The sequence below is a fragment of the Lupinus angustifolius genome, chromosome LG06 (assembly GCF_001865875.1).
Source record: "Lupinus angustifolius cultivar Tanjil chromosome LG06, LupAngTanjil_v1.0, whole genome shotgun sequence".
NCBI lineage: Eukaryota > Viridiplantae > Streptophyta > Magnoliopsida > Fabales > Fabaceae > Lupinus > Lupinus angustifolius.
Genome location: NC_032014.1, coordinates 6583102 through 6599301, shown reverse-complemented (window position 1 = coordinate 6599301; position 16200 = coordinate 6583102). Strand labels below are relative to the sequence as shown.

The 16200-nt window shown below is 32.9% G+C and overlaps 3 protein-coding genes across 6 annotated transcripts; 1 reads left to right on the top strand and 2 right to left on the bottom strand.

The window, feature by feature from the left end:
• LOC109349357 (heat stress transcription factor B-2a-like) lies at positions 4129-6543 on the top strand. 2 transcript variants are annotated; one of them, XM_019590122.1, is made up of 3 exons: positions 4129-4406; positions 4437-4585; positions 6072-6543. In XM_019590122.1, the coding sequence occupies exons 1-3, from the start codon at positions 4277-4279 to the stop codon at positions 6405-6407; spliced, it is 615 nt and encodes a 204-aa protein (XP_019445667.1). In that variant the 5' UTR covers positions 4129-4276; the 3' UTR covers positions 6408-6543. The 2 variants fall into 2 exon arrangements, with proteins under 2 accessions (XP_019445667.1, XP_019445666.1); XM_019590121.1 differs by having other exon boundaries at positions 4129-4585.
• On the bottom strand, positions 6799-10033 carry LOC109349356 (monothiol glutaredoxin-S17). Its single transcript, XM_019590120.1, has 3 exons — positions 9775-10033; positions 9605-9679; positions 6799-8238 (listed from the first exon to the last, which is right to left on the bottom strand). Exons 1-3 carry the CDS (start codon positions 9943-9945, stop codon positions 7012-7014), a joined length of 1473 nt encoding a protein of 490 aa, XP_019445665.1. The 5' UTR covers positions 9946-10033; the 3' UTR covers positions 6799-7011.
• Positions 11466-15788, bottom strand: LOC109349355. Of its 3 annotated transcripts, XM_019590118.1 has the most exons (5): positions 15642-15788; positions 14325-14475; positions 14194-14260; positions 13865-14099; positions 11466-12076 (listed from the first exon to the last, which is right to left on the bottom strand). In XM_019590118.1, exons 1-5 carry the CDS (start codon positions 15719-15721, stop codon positions 11866-11868), a joined length of 744 nt encoding a protein of 247 aa, XP_019445663.1. In that variant the 5' UTR covers positions 15722-15788; the 3' UTR covers positions 11466-11865. The 3 variants fall into 3 exon arrangements, with proteins under 3 accessions (XP_019445663.1, XP_019445662.1, XP_019445664.1); XM_019590117.1 differs by lacking the exon at positions 15642-15788 and having other exon boundaries at positions 14325-15189; XM_019590119.1 differs by lacking the exon at positions 15642-15788 and having other exon boundaries at positions 13865-14096; positions 14325-15188.

The window sequence follows — 16200 nt, the reverse complement described above, 5'->3', positions numbered from 1 at the left end:
TACAAAATGCATCAACAATTCTAAAGAAATATTGTTTAAGTCGCTCTTATAATATAGTGTAACGAACCAAAAATTATAAAGAAATATTGACTCATATATTATTCGGACTTGTCTCCACAATATATCATGTTTTGTTTAACTTAATTGCGTTTATCACATTTTTTGTTTAAAATATTACACTTATTTCTTATGTAGGGGTGGTCAGTGTAATGAAAGTACAAAAATTATGGGAAGTTTGTGTAGGTGTAAAAAAGTGATGGGTGGTTTGTATAATTTCACTAAACTCAGGGGTACCTAGGCAACCAAATATGCTATGAGAATATGGGGTGGGGGGGAGTACATTATCTTAACTTGCGTATCTCCAACTTAGCTTGACATAAGTGATAGAAAATACATTAGACTAATCCGATAAGATAGACTAACATGATAGGAATATTTTATCATATTATCTAACCAAACTTTGAATTGTACATAATAGTGCATAATATCCTATCAAGTATGTCTTACTCTACTTACCAAAGGAACACCTAAAGGTGAGGTTTGGACCAAAAATGCTATGTAACTTATGTTTGTGGATAGTTAAAGCATGATTTTGTTACTAAAAAGAAAAAGAGCATGACTTTTAGGACTAAAATTATTGTGAATATTGGTTCAAAGGACTAAGAGCTCATTTAATAAATACATTAATTGGGTTAACGTTTTCCTAACTTTTTAACACTACTATGTAAGTTCCGTGAGCTAACATTCTTCAGAGTATGCAAATTTGTGTTGATCCCACAGGTAAATACAGAAATGAATTCTCTAACTTCACAAAATAAAATTTGTGAAGATTTTAATGTATTTTTCATTAAAGTCCAAAACAAAATTTTCAACTTGATTTGTACCAGGTTAGTGTACCAAGTACGGTCAGCACCAAACTTAGAAGTATATAACCTCTAATGCAGTCAAATCAAGTGGGCACCTTCCCCAGTGGATTCAACAAATGGACGGTGGATTGCATTTGCATGCAGTTTTTCCAAAGCAAAGAGTTTTCCTTTTCCATGTTAAAATATTCAAAGCAAAGAGTTTAAACTTTGAAGCAAATTAATGATCCCAACACTTGCATAACTTTATTAGATTCAATGATTCACAAAAAGCTAGCAATCAATAGGAGATAAATCTCAATTTTGTTCTAAAAAATGTTCTAACCAAGTTGTAATTAAATAAATCTTTCACCAAATTGGTCACGCATTAATCTTTGGTTTGATTTTGTTTCAAGCCTCTAATGATACTGTACTGGCATTATAAGTGTAGCATCTGATTTTGTTTCATTTTGCTGCGATTGAGGTTCACATCAAAATATTAAAAATGATAACCATTTTATTTGGAAGGTGAAAGAATTTTATTTTTATTAAATAGAAACAAAGATACACCAAAAGTAACAAAATATACAAACAGTGCCACAGCCCCAAAAAAAAACAATAGCAGACAGCAAACACCTAGACCAAGATTAACAATAACATTTCAAGCAAACAAGCTGATTTAAAACTCATTCAAATCAAGAGATATTTGAACCTTTAATTTTACTTTTAATCCAAAATCACAATTTGAATTTAATCACATCCAACAATTCCCCCATACATACATCCTCCATAGATAAAGATATTGGAAATACATACACATCTTCCATAGATAAAGATATTGAAAATATATTTTTTTCGTTTAAATTCAGAATTAGACTAATCCCAAAAATTGATGAAGTAAGTAACGAGAAAGTAGTAAGATTTAAAGTTTGTGACTTATTGAAACTAAATTATCAAGTAGTTGAATGTATTGATGGAAAGGAATCCTGTGAGACAAATTATTACTTTTGCAGTTGCATTTAAGAATAAAAATGTTATCTTATTGTATCTAAAAAATAAAAATATTAAATCATGTTATTTTTTGTCTTTTGGGTACTTGAGAGAATTAAGGATGTATTTGGTACTTAGTGTCATTAAATAAAAAGAAAGCTGTCAAAACAAATATAAGGAAGCAAGGAGAAGCATGATATATAGGTGGAAACAATGTTGTTCTTTCCTAACATTGTCTTAAATTTTTTGAACCAAATCATAAAGTGAGTGAGGGGGACTAAGCAAACTTCTGGTGTTGGATTTGTCTTTACAGACTTCTAGTGTGATTTCACTGAAGAGGCCAGACCCTGATTTGGTTGAGTTTGAAAACGATGTGACCATTAGAGAAATGTTTGTTTCGGTTCATCATTAGAAAAATTAAATACAGTGAATCAGTTTTGCAGCCAACATAATATTCACTCTTTATATTGAAGACATTTTAGTGACTATATTTTAGAAGTTGATTAGGTGGTTAGGAAATAAGATAGTTAAAGTTAGTTTGTTAACTTTGTATTATTTTTGCTTGGATCACAAGCTATTTTATTTGTATCAATAAATCATATTATTTTCACATTTCAATCCATGAAAATAATATAGATTTCTACATTCTCCTCTCTTTAATTTCTAATACTGATTACATTTTTTAGTGATTTATTTGGTGATAAATGTTTTTGGAACAACTAGCTTTGTAATAAATAAATATTACAAGGAATAAGTCAGTGTCACATAGGGTGTAGGACAAAATCAAATCTGATGGTTAAAGTTGTTTTCATTTTAATCATTGAGATATTTTTTTTATTTGATAGAATGTATCTTTAAGGTGTTAAAATTTCAACTTAGCTCTTGATTTTTAATAATACTATTGCACTATGGTCAGGCTTTGCGGCTATTCTGATTGTCCCTATCAATGTACTTTTTATGGACCCATGTAAAGGAAACTGCAGATGTAATGTGGAATAATAACACTTGTTTGATATTTTATATAAAAAATTAGGGGTGGTTATTTAAAAAAAGAAATGAGTTTTATAAGTGATGCATCATTTGATCATCTTTCTTTTACAACCATTAGCTTTAAAAATAAAATAAATTAACAGTAAAGAAGAAAATATGAAAAAGGAAATTATAATAGAAATGACTGTTTTACGTTTAATGAAATTATGTTACTGTTCTCCACCATTTTTCATCACTATTAAGAAAGTCATGACTCAACATGTCATGTCTACACTTAACACATCAAATTTGCATGTGACTTAACATTGATGGAGCTAAAAAAATGGAGGGAGTAGGTCATGAACAATAATTGTGGGTGTAAAGTAGGAGATTAATTTCTTTAAGAATAATTTTGTATGAACACAAAATCTTGAATCACTGAAAAATATAATAATGAGATATAACAAAATTTCTTTGTGTGCAGTTTTTTATTAGAAACATCAAATGTTAAGTCTTTGTGCATCAAACTTTTGAATGATATTTCGTTTTATGTAGCAATGAAAACAAGTATTATTCAAGGCTTCTTTTGTGCTCTCTTTTTTCCTTCTTCTCTGGTTCAGTTTGGCTTAGCCCCCAAGTTAATTAAGGAAATCAGTGTTTAAAAATACCTATTGATTAATTAGTTCCTAAAAACCTACGCATTATTATAAGAAAACAATTATTTTACACGCGTGACACTGTCATCCGGTAAAGTCATAAAATTCCTTACTCAGACTAATATAAAATATCATATCGGTTAAACAACATGCCTTCCTTGAGTATATACTTTAAATTAATTAATTATTATTGTCATGAGAAAAGCAAGTGTGACACGTACAAAAGGAAGAAGAAAGTTCAAGAAAACTGAAGAAAAATAACTAATTTTTTATAAGGAGAGATATCCTTTACTTAGCCGTCAGTAACCATTCGAATGAACAAAAATATGTTATTTCAAATCTTGTTTTAATGTATGTATAAAAAAATATACCAAAAAATCATGTCTCTATGTTAACATGGATATCGATTGAAAAATTTAAATATTTATTATTATTATTATTATTTTTAATAAGTGATTCATTATTAATTATTATTATTTTTGTTTCACTATCATTAATTCAGGAAAACATGTAGGACAAAATCTGAGACAACAAATATTTATTTCATTCTAACAAGTGTCACTATTGACCTCTAACCTAGTACGATATATGAAGATCTAGTTGGATCTTATACTATTAGATCATCATACGAAAAAAGAATCAATTAATTAGAAGACAAAAGGAAACAGTCTACCTTGGTAGCAACCAAGTAGTGACTAGCTAGCCAGCTCTATATAAGGAAGATTATGTGGAATATGGACCTGTTTTGTCAGCAACATTTAAGAAGAACTAGCTATACATACCTATATATCATACACCCAACATATAGATATATATTATATGGGTGATAATGTTTTGGATCTCAACCTTCTTGGTGTTGGCGAGTTGGCTTCTCATCATGAAGGCCATACTCTAAGGCCAAGGAACCCTGCACCCTTTTTGTTGAAGACTTATAATTTGTTGGAAGAAGGTGGTGGTGGGGTGAATGGTGAAGCTGAAGCTGAAGATGATAACAAGAAAATTGTGTCATGGAATGTAGATGGAAAAGGTTTTGTTGTGTGGTCTCCAGCTGAATTCTCAGATCTTACCTTGCCTAGATATTTCAAGCACAACAACTTCTCAAGCTTCATTCGACAATTGAATACCTATGTAAGTGCTTTTCCCTTTTTACTTCAACAAAAATATCAGTTTGCTATCATATCTTTTCTAATAAAGTTTAGGAAAATAATTTGATATCATTTTCTTCCATCATTAGGCTTAACTATATCACTTTTCTTGGGTTAGTTTTACAATAGAGAAAGAAATTTTATTTTTCTATTTCCTATGTTGTAAATGAGATGAGTACAATTTCTCATGAATCTTATGTCTCTTTTATTTTCCCATTGAAGAAGTTGTGAGCTTTTTGTTGGGGAAGTTATAATAGTTGATGCTTAATTAAGATGATAGTTTTTTTTGGTGAATATTAGGATGTTATTTATTGACTGCATGTCCTTCAAAAAGAAAATACAATTCGTGTTTTTTTTTTAATTTGTCCAAAAGAGTATTGGTCAAAAGTTAAAGCGATAACATTGACCGATCAAAGATCATTTTTATTGAAGCTTTTGAGTTTTCTCTTCTAAATCTTTTTGTTGATTTTTCCCTCTATTTCGTCTATGCTTCTTTCATCTTCTACCAACTAGAATTCTATTGTTATGGTGTTTAAATCATTCCATACTTAAATCTTTATATATTTTATTTTTCATCTTCTACCAACTAGAATTCTATTGTTATGGTGTTTAAATCATTCCATACTTAAATCTTTATATATTTTATTTTTGATATTACCAAGGGTAAAGAACTGATGATTTTCGAGGTATATATTTATCTCTTTCAACAAGTATTACTCTTAAGAATTAAATTTTTAAGCTTTTGATCTTTATGAAGATCTAATGAAACTTTATACAACTAGAACTTTAGTATTTAAATCTTTAGATACATGTAGTTATTCTTATTTTTCACTATATTTAATATACTGTCCTCATGCCGAGCTACAGTATCCATTCAAGAGTTACTTTTAAGTGTAAAAGTTTATTTTCTTGAAAATGAAGTAACATATGACTAAAACTAATGTAATGAAATTAAACCACGTGCAGAAAATTATGAATTTGGTCATGTCTGCGAAATACAAATATAGTAGATTTGGTCAAATCGATTATCTTAACCCAAAGTCAAAATAGTCGTACCAAGCATGCATATATGCTAGCCGTATTATTTGAACAGGGAGCACACTAAAGTATAAATTAATATAACCTTGCTTTTGGAAATGATGACATGCATTTTTCAAAAATTTATAAAATATTACTTAAGGATCTTAACTTTTTCTTAAATTGCCCTATTTAATGCAGTGGAACTTTAGAAGTTAAATGTTGAATGCATTGGAAATAAATTGTAGAATTCAACAATCACAACTTAAATTTTATTGATAATATAACAGAATTTGAAATGTATTTAGAAAGAAGAAAATGGGAAGAGATACTGACTAATTTTCATTGTGTAACCTAAATTGACCAATGATCAAACTAATATCTTTAGAAATACGCTACATTTCTTTGATAATATTATTTGTCTTATCTGATCTTTCAAACTTGCAAAACAGGGATTTAAGAAAATATCATCTAAAAGATGGGAATTCAAGCATGAGAAATTTCAGAGGGGTTGCAAGCATTTGCTAGTTGAAATCACAAGGAAAAAGGGTGAGCCAAGTGTTTTTCCTTCATACCTCAAATCATCTTCAGAGGAAAATGGAATGACTAGTTCCATGGAAGTAAACAATAATCAACAAATACTTATGGAGGAGAACAAGAACCTAAAGGAGGAAAGATTGGAGCTGCAAATGCAGATAGCTGAATGCAAAGCAATAGAAATGAAATTGCTTGAGTATCTCTCTCAATTTGTGGACAACCACCAAAATAAAGTTAGGAGATTATGTTAGTTTATCATTACTTAATGAAATGATGAAAGAAGTAAAAAGGGGTTTATATCATTGATTAATGCTTGTTTTAATGATAGGTATCTCATCTAAAAAATAATAATACATTTCCTATTCTTTATGAGAATTCGTTTTAGCTGTTTTTTAACATTATTTCCTTCTGCTTTTTCTTAGTCATGGGAAAATGAGAAAATGTTTTTTACACCAATATGGGACACCAATTGGATAAATGTCTAATTGGCCATGCACTATAACAAGGGAATCTTTACCTCACTAAGGGCAAAAGCAATAAGAATGCTTTATTGTTTGAAATCACTTTTTAAAAAGGAAGCTTGAGGAAGCAATTGAAGAAAATGTGGGTGTTATCATCTAAACATAAAAAACTCTACCATGAGTCAGAAAACTTGCATTTCAGAATCACTCTCAAACAAGAAGTGAATAATTTAACCATGTAAAATAAAACATTATAATGTCAACAAACACAACCACCTCACAGCATTATCACAATTAACATGTAAAATGTGATCAAACTCATTCCAAGTTCCAATTCACATAGCCAAAATGGCTTCTAAGACACCTATGAGCATTGATAGGTTAATAAATGATTCTACTCAGATAAGGTGGATTTCAGCTCACCATTATTTCGCAGCTCCAGCACAATATCACAACCACCTATGAGCTCACCTTTGTAGTAGAGTTGAGGAAAGGTAGGCCAGTTTGAGAATACCTTCAATCCCTGTCTCACCTCCTCATCAGTCAATATATCGAAGGACCCAAAACTCACATCCTCCCCTTTAAGGGCATTTACGACTTTGGAACTAAATCCACATTTTGGAGCATCAGGGTTACCCTTCATAAAGAGCATCACAGGTGATGAAGCAATCAATTTCTTCAGACGATCTTGAAGAGTCTCTTGTGGAAGAATCCCTTTCTCCTGTAAATTTTTCTTAAGTTCTCCACTTTTTTGCATCTCCAAAACAATGTCTGATCCGCCGATAAGCTCCCCCTTGATATATAGTTGAGGATAACTTGACCAGTTTGAATAAACCTTCAGCCCTTGACGGATTTCTTCATCAGTAAGAATGTCAAAACTCTCAAAGTGCACATTCTCTTGCTGGAGAATTTCGACCACCTTCCTACTGAAACCACACTTTGGTTCATCTGGTTTTCCCTTCATAAACAGCATAACCGGGCTTGAATTTATCAGGTTTTCCAGCCGAGAGGTTAAGGTTTCACTCAAACCGGTAGATTTTGAAACTCCACCCTTGGCATTTCCTGACTCTGTTACTTTCGCTTCATCGATGATGTCAACCCCATGGTCTTTGAAAACATCCTTCAATTCCCCACTCTCATGCATAGCAATTGCTATGTCACACCCACCAAGAAGTTCTCCTTTGCAGTAAAGCTGAGGATATGTGGGCCAGTTAGAAAACTTCTTCAAGCCATCACGAACTTCTGGGTCTGACAGGATGTCAAAACTTCCAAACTTGACCTTTTCTTCCTTCAAAATGTCAACAACTTTCTGGCTAAATCCACATTGTGGCTCTTCAGGATTTCCTTTCATAAAAAGCATGACAGGGTGAGAATCAATAAGCTGCTGCAATCGTTTTTTCAGTGGAGCAGTAGGCCCTGCTTTAACATGACTTTTTTCCTTTGAAGAATCATTTTCTTTTGCAAATTCTTGCACTGTTTCAATAATAGAAGGTCCTGCAGCCAACCCAAGACTGGCAGGAGAAGCAGATTGTCCAGGGTTAATTGATCCAGCTACTTTAGAAACTTTATTCGCCAAACTTGATGGATCTGCTCCCTCCAATGTATCAAAGGTCTTGCCACCCTGACAAGAAACCACTTTTAATCAACTCATAAAATCAAGCAGAGAAGGTAACAAGTGAGTTTCTTTAATTCTAACTGACAGATCAAAACATAATAGAACACATCAAAACTGAAGTCTTTTGTGAACATGACGTTTTAATAAATATCTAAACAGAGTTTAATAACATATCTGCATAACATTTGAGATACAACACAAACAAATTGCAAATAAAAATCTAGTTTAATGTCTATATGCGATTTTTTCTTGTTTAAATTGTGTACACAGGGAAAGTTTCCTTAGTCAATGCATCAAATGATCATGCATGACTATCTTCTTTCAATGCTTGTGGGCATATACCAATTACCAAGTACAATAAAGAAAATATGTGGAATCTCTCGCATTTCAATGCAAAACAAGTTCAAACCTATAATCATTTGATGACCTTGTGCAGTTGAGAGACTTTCACTTTACAAAGAATAGTGATTGGTTCAATGAATAGCAGATATGTCTTACACTCATACCCGTTTAATTTCATGAATCCTTTTGTTACAAGTAAACAGACAGTAAATTCATGATGTTTCACCTTTAGTAACCACTCTGGGGATGGAAATTACTTTTCTCCGTAATTAGAAGTTCCATACTCTATTTCACACAAACATCAACAGCATGCCATTAGGAATCAGGTATAGAGTCTAACTCATGGTTGATAACAAGACAGGTCCAAAGTAATACCCACCCCCACATCCCAAGTACCAGGAAAAATCCAAACATCAACCAGACAGAAAACTACACTCTATTGTTCAACCAGGTTGGTTACTGCTCTAGATTGAATTTATGGGTCAACGTGAGCGGCCCATTTACAGAAGGTCCTAATCCCTAAACAAGGGCAAAACCGCTGGGGTATGCAATCTTCCTACTTACACTCGTATACTGAGTAATCCACTAACTTGAGTCTCAGAGTGCAAAGCTATTGCAGGTATTCACCCCCTCTCAACCGGAGAGAACCCATGCATGTACCAAGATGCCATGGATGAGAATGTTGCATTGGATGACTGGACAAGCTAAAGAAGATAGGATTGGAAATGAATATAGAAAGTTGGAGCAGCTCCTATCATAGAAAATATGGTAGAATCACAGCTTGGGTGGTTTGGGCATGTTTAGAGGATACCATCAGAAGCCAGAAGATCAAATAGAAGTTAGTCCAATTTCCAAGATTTCCATAGAAAGAAAAATCATAGGCAAAACTATCAGGAAAGATTTATTGATCAATGTTTTCTCGATAAACATAATTTATAATATAACACTATGTCATTTGAAGGTAAAGAAAGGCGTATACATCAATATATAGAATAAGTAGAAGAAAGGCATAAACTTAATTAATGAATACCTTGCAGAAGACAAAGAAAGGGACAGCAGAGACAGAATAAGCCTCGGAAATCTCGGGTGCCTCTTCCGCTTCAACCTGAAAATTCTCAATAAAAAGAAGAGAATAGTGAGTAATTGGGGATTAAACAAAAATCCTAAGATAAAAAGGAAGAGAATAAAAGAGAGAAGAACCCTTAAGAAATGGGCATTAGGGAAATCAGTGGATAAGTGAGAGAAGACTTGATCCATGTGCTTAGAAGCTTCACACCATGATGCCCAAAAGTGAACAATAACTGGAACACCACCATGAACAAGGTTGTCAATTTCACTCCTTGACTTCACATCTTTCACCGATCCACCCATTTTCTATCACGATTCAACAACTATTACGACTTCGATGCAGTTTATGGTAATGGGTGATTACAACGTTAGTTCTAGTTCCTGATAAACCCTAACCAATGCAGTCAAAAGATCTTGCTTTGCGTGTTTCCCACGCCTATATGGGCCTCACTAACACGTGTCCGGCCCATTCCAGATCATACTAGAGTAGCCCATTAAATCGATATACGTTTTTGTTTGGGTGATTACAATTGCATTAGAAAAATAGTCACCTCTTTCGTGTATACACAAACCTTTTTTTTGTTACCTTTTAACAGTACCAAAAAAAAACATTATGTATGCACAAAAGATATGGCTATTTTTTAGATAAGAAATCAATTTATACCTAGTTTAAGTTACATAAGTTATACTCAATTTCAACCATTCATTTTCTTAAATCCAACAGACCAAATTGGTTAAACTTAAAAGTTATTTAAGATTTATTTTTTTCTCTCATCATTTATTTCACTCACTTTTATAGTATGTTTAAATAACTGATATTGAGTATAACTAGGGTGGGTTGTATGACGCTCATGCCAATACTATCCAATAGGTAGAAGAGAATAAGGAAAATCCATAAAATTAAAGAGAATAAGAGGTAGAAGAGCCCACAGCAAATAAAGTTCAGATTTTAAAATGAAAATTCATTTAATATTTCATTAATAAAAAGCAGAAATAATTAAATAAAGAAGACATAGGGTTTGAAGCAATGAGGGGAAACTCCAAGAAGGAGAAAACTGCATGTATGGAAGTGCATGAGTTCAGATTGATATGATGGGTATGGAAGTGTACATAAGTGAATAACAATAACAATTAAAAATGCATTTATTCATCAATGGAGGCTCATTTAAACGAAAGGGTTAGTGAGAAGAAAGGATTGAGGAGGCTTGTCACCACATATCAGTGTGAAATTGGCGTACTAAACTTCCTTCTGAAGAAATATTTATTTGCATGTTAGTCTTGAGGCAAAGTAATCAAAGTATTTTTTGCATGCATGTGATGAAGCCAAGAGGTTATGCGCCACTACTGTACACCATATCTAATTTATTTATGTTATTCTTACTGCATTCCAATTTTCTACTACCATTATACTTCTGCCATTTCAAATGTTCACACAAGTGATTGTAAGTAGTGATAACTGATAATCATACTTTAAGTGTAACTCCATGCTTTTGATTTACTTTAAATCGCAAAATTAGTGTTTAATGAGATGATAATGAAAATAACACAATTGAAATATTTATTTATATCTTAGAAAAGCTGTCTTTTACAATGTTCGCATACATGTTTTTCATCAATGAGTGAGCATAATAAAAAGCACTAAAAATCGTTATGAAAAACGTGTATCAAATAATTGATAAACTTATTAGTTTTGGTACATTTATATTTAATATCTACACTTTTTATGACAGTACATGTCATTTTGACCCTAACTAACAAAATTGCAGAAGTAGGCAATATAGAGAGAAACTACCTTTAAAATACATTCATTCATTCATTGATGATGAGTGTTTCTCAACAGATTTCATATTAAGATGACAGGAACAGAATGTGTACATTTATGAGCTGTACAAGGAATTTACAATTGAGCTAAGCTTAGATACAATTTACCATCTCAACTTCACCAATAACATAGGGTTGGATCATTTTGGTAGAAGTGGGAAGCAAGCACTTCAACCCTATAGATTATATAACACTAAATTCCCTGAATCTAAGTTCAGATTTTTATGCCACTAACTTGAACTCTAAGGAATAATAACTAGCACAGAGGTTAGGTACAATTCTTTATGTGCTTGGAGTACACCTATTATACTTTTATTAGAGAACAGAAAGAACTGTACCTAAATTTTGTTCCATCCAAGACAACAGCATACATTAAAATGTGTCTGTTGCAATGCAAATCACTTACCTCAGGTGGGAATCATAAGTGTCAAAAAGGGAGTCTGGAAAAGTCAAAGGCAATTTATTTATGTATATAAAAAGCCTTCTAAGATTCTCCCTTGTCACTGTTGCCATGTCTACTACATCCTTCTTATCAGTGAATACCCAGAGATCACTGGAGTTCACTCTCTTGAGACTGTCACGGCAAAATGGGCATGACTGTGACTTTGTTCGCCTGCAAAACAAATCAAATTACTTAAACCTGTCCCAGGGTACGAGATAACAGCTGAAGGTTGACATACTCGGAAGCTTTTGCTATACACAGATCCAAGTAAGGATCAGACCCCTACGTGTGTTGCGTATGTGGTCATGTGGGTACTGGGTCTCACAAGAGACTGATTCCAAGATTCAAAATGTGACCTGAGTCACAAGACAACATCGAAAGTTGTGCAAAGGCTCCCCTTCATAATGTGGGATGATGGCAAAAAACTAAAACATATTGTGGGAGATGGGACTAGTTGAACACTAAAAAACTACAACAAATATATAAATGTCCAAATTCAAATTTAAAATTAGATCACAAGTATAGAGAATTGGTTGGATACTCTGGAGCATAAGTCATCAACCCAAGAAAAATGAAATAAAGTTCTGGTGAACCACAACATAGAAGACAAAATTCAGGGCACCCTTAGATTTAACTTGCTCTGCTCTTGAGCAAGTTGAGCACAATACAATATAACTTGTACAAATATAGACTTCTAATTCATCAAGAACCTGGATATGACAAATCTTCCATCCTGCAAGACATGTATGACTCGAGTGAAATAATGAATAGCCACAGAGGGGGCAAAACCACATGCCTTTTTCCTCCACCAATTAGAAGGTTAAAGTGCGTTCGCGGTCATTCCAATTAGACAGTTTACACTGATCCTTTGAACCAAATATTCAATCTAATCACCAGATGTTAACAATCTGGCTTCATGGCCATAGCCTAATACTTCCATTCTTACTCCCAATTAAGGCATTAAACTACAAATAAACCCATAATAGCGCCACGAGAAGATAGCACTACAACATTCTTTATGAAGTTGCTAGAGCATTAAAGCTAGTTCACTAATTAAAACCTATTTGCTATTTCATTTGTCCAAGATAAGAAAACCCTTTAATCTTGCCCCTCACATCTATGAAGTATGAACAATAGACTAAATAAAACGATAAAAGGCAATAATCAAATTGATCATCACTAGACTGTGTCATTCAAAACTAACAATCTGGATATACCGGGAAGGACAAGACATCAAAGCCAGCTAAAGGGATAATTAAATCAATGTTTTAGGTCTAAATAAATCCTACTCCATGTGTCAAACAAGACATAAGTACTACAACCAGCCTAGAGGCATTTAGGAGACATGCAAGATGACACCCTTCCAGGCTCGGGTAACTACTTCATAAGTTGCCGTATGAATTTCGATCAACTTCTTCTCACCAATTCTTTTACACTGCATTATTCGGTTTTTTTTTTGTTTTTTCTGTAAATAATACTCGGTTGATTTTAATTTGTGGGATTATTGAACATTTACATTCAGGCAGCAAAACAGATCAGTGACAACCCATACCCTTCTATGCATGGCCCTTTACGTTATCACGCCTGCAATCAATAATGGGATTCCAGAACCAGTTTCACTTATAGTAAGTCTCGTTAATATTCCACCACATACAATCTATGTCATGGAAAAAGCTATTTCCTTTAAAATGTTATAAAAAATCTATGATCTCAACAAGCTGAATAAACCTGAAATCCATGGAAACCAAATCAGGATAAATGGGTTACATTTCATTATTGGTGAAACACTGTAATCATTAATTAGTAAACTATAATGCACGAAATCAGCAAAAACTAAACAAAAGCAACCATGAATATAAGACTCAATTGTTACAGAACACAGAATATAAATGCAGTAGAAACACCGCTACTCTATATAATGATACCATGATCATAAAAGGGGGGAGAGAAAGAGAGTACCACTCCCAGTAGCATTTCAGGCACATGCCATGATTGCAGTTGGGCAACACAATCTTACTATTCATCTCCATGCATATTCCACATTCATCTTCTCTTTCAATGTCTATGTTAGAGTATTGCCTATGGTCCTCATCATCTCTTCTACGATACCTCTCCATGCACACAGCCTTTTGCTTGTTATCCTCTTTATCAGTAACACCTTTCTGAAGTTGCATCAAAGAAGGATAAATGACTGCTACTCAAAGCAGAAATTGAAAATGTGAGCAACTCTCAAAAACTAAATGGCAAACTAAAACTTCTATTAGATTCAAACAAAAAGAAATATATACCATAGAATTCTCTAATACTTGCTCTTCTTTCTTGGATAGACACGGTGGTTGTCCCATCCGCATAAACCTATAGAATGAGAAAAACTCTTCACCCTGTTCTATATAAACGTCCAAAACCCAAAACAACTTACCTTGTAAATTAAGATTCTTATCAGTCCAAGAGCTCCAGCAAGATGACAATGAGTCCATTGCACCAAAAAAAGAAACAGGTGTGCAACTGGACTGTATGCCATTCTCATCTGAAGGTATGCACCATCATACTCCATTGGAAGATCTGACGCCCTGCACATAGGATTTGCATGATGAAACAATAACTTGTATAATGGTAATTGATAATTTAAAACAGTTTTAAGACATGAAACCATGGCTAAGTTTCCTATAATTGTAGCGGGAAGTGGTAAGGCATTAACGCTTAGTGATGAAAAAGCAACAAATTGAAATCAAAATTGCAACATCCCCCTTTCCAGCTTGGCATCTGTATTAATTATTTCATGCTTAAGTTATACGTTTGTTCACATTATAGACAAATGTGCTGTTGGTTCAGTGAGTTGTTAGATTGAATGCTCAATTCACGCGATAACTGAATACGTAATAAGATTTCTAGCTTGAGGACTCTTGGATTTTAGATGAATGCTTTAACACAAAATGAACAAGAATCAACTGCTTTAGAGGCTCTGGCCTAGCTTCTATTAGAGCTAAACAATTTAGCAATGAGTTTTAAAAATCAATTAGAAAGAAATCTTATGCAACAACTCAGTTAAGCTTGGAAAGGAAACAAATCTGAAATACAGACTAACTTTAACTTCTGCATATTTGTGTCTGGTCCATCCATTTATAGGTTAATTGGACAATAAAAGTGAGGATGTGCCACAAAACCCATATTATGCAATAATCCATACACAGTCAAATTAGTCAGGGGAATTCAACACCTCCCAACAGGTTACAATATCACACATACGACCATAATGGAAGAAATATTGTCAAATGTCAACCATGATAATGAGTTACTGGCTAACTTGTCGGTAAATTAAATGTACCCTATTGTGAATTATGAACACTGACAAGAAAGAAAGGCAATACATGAAATGAAAAAAAAAATGGGAAGGCTAAACCCCAGAACTTCATTCTACCCATTTAGAAGAATCTCACTCAACAATCATCAACGTTTTTTCTCTTCCAAATGGAGACAAATATATTTTTTTTCCTTTAAAAAATTCAAATGAAAAAAAAAAGTGTGACAGACCCAAACGGTGAATATAACATGAGTTTTGTTTCCAGTTTCTGTCTTTTATAAATAGAACATAACATGAAGTTTAAGACATTTTTGGTATAAGAAAATTAGAACACACAATTTTGTTGTAGCTATCTAACCTTACGTTGAAAACAAAATGAAGAAGTTATGATGAAAAAAGAAAGGATGATGAAAGTGAGGAGAGAGAAAAACTGACAGTGTATTGGCGTGTTGAATATCAGCTTCAAGGAGTTTCAAGGAATCCCTGAAAGATTTTCGCATAGAAGAAACATACATGTTGAAGAAGTGTGAGAGAGTGAAGAGAGAGAAAGAAAGGTGGTTCTTGTTGCTTCTAAGATGTTCATGAAAGCCAAGAGGGTGAGGTTCATATATTTTATATTTCAGAATAACTATCGTTGAAATTGAGCTGTCTTCCTACATTTATTTTTTCGGAATATAAAGGAAGACATCATTCAAAATAAGTGATTTTATCTCATCATATCTATACTGTATTAAAATCTAACGTACTTTTTTATATAATAAAATGTTGGTCAATGATAGCACTCTCCTCGTACCCTATCAGCTGTCCTTAGGACATAGAATACTACCATGGTACCAATGCATTTAATTATTATAACTAACTGTCAGTAAATTTGTTTAATCCTTTACAGTTTCATATTTATCCTTTATCTCTATCAAATAGCAATAATATCTTTTTACGGATTAACTTTATTAATACTACTATGTGGATTAACTTTATTAATTTTGTATAATTA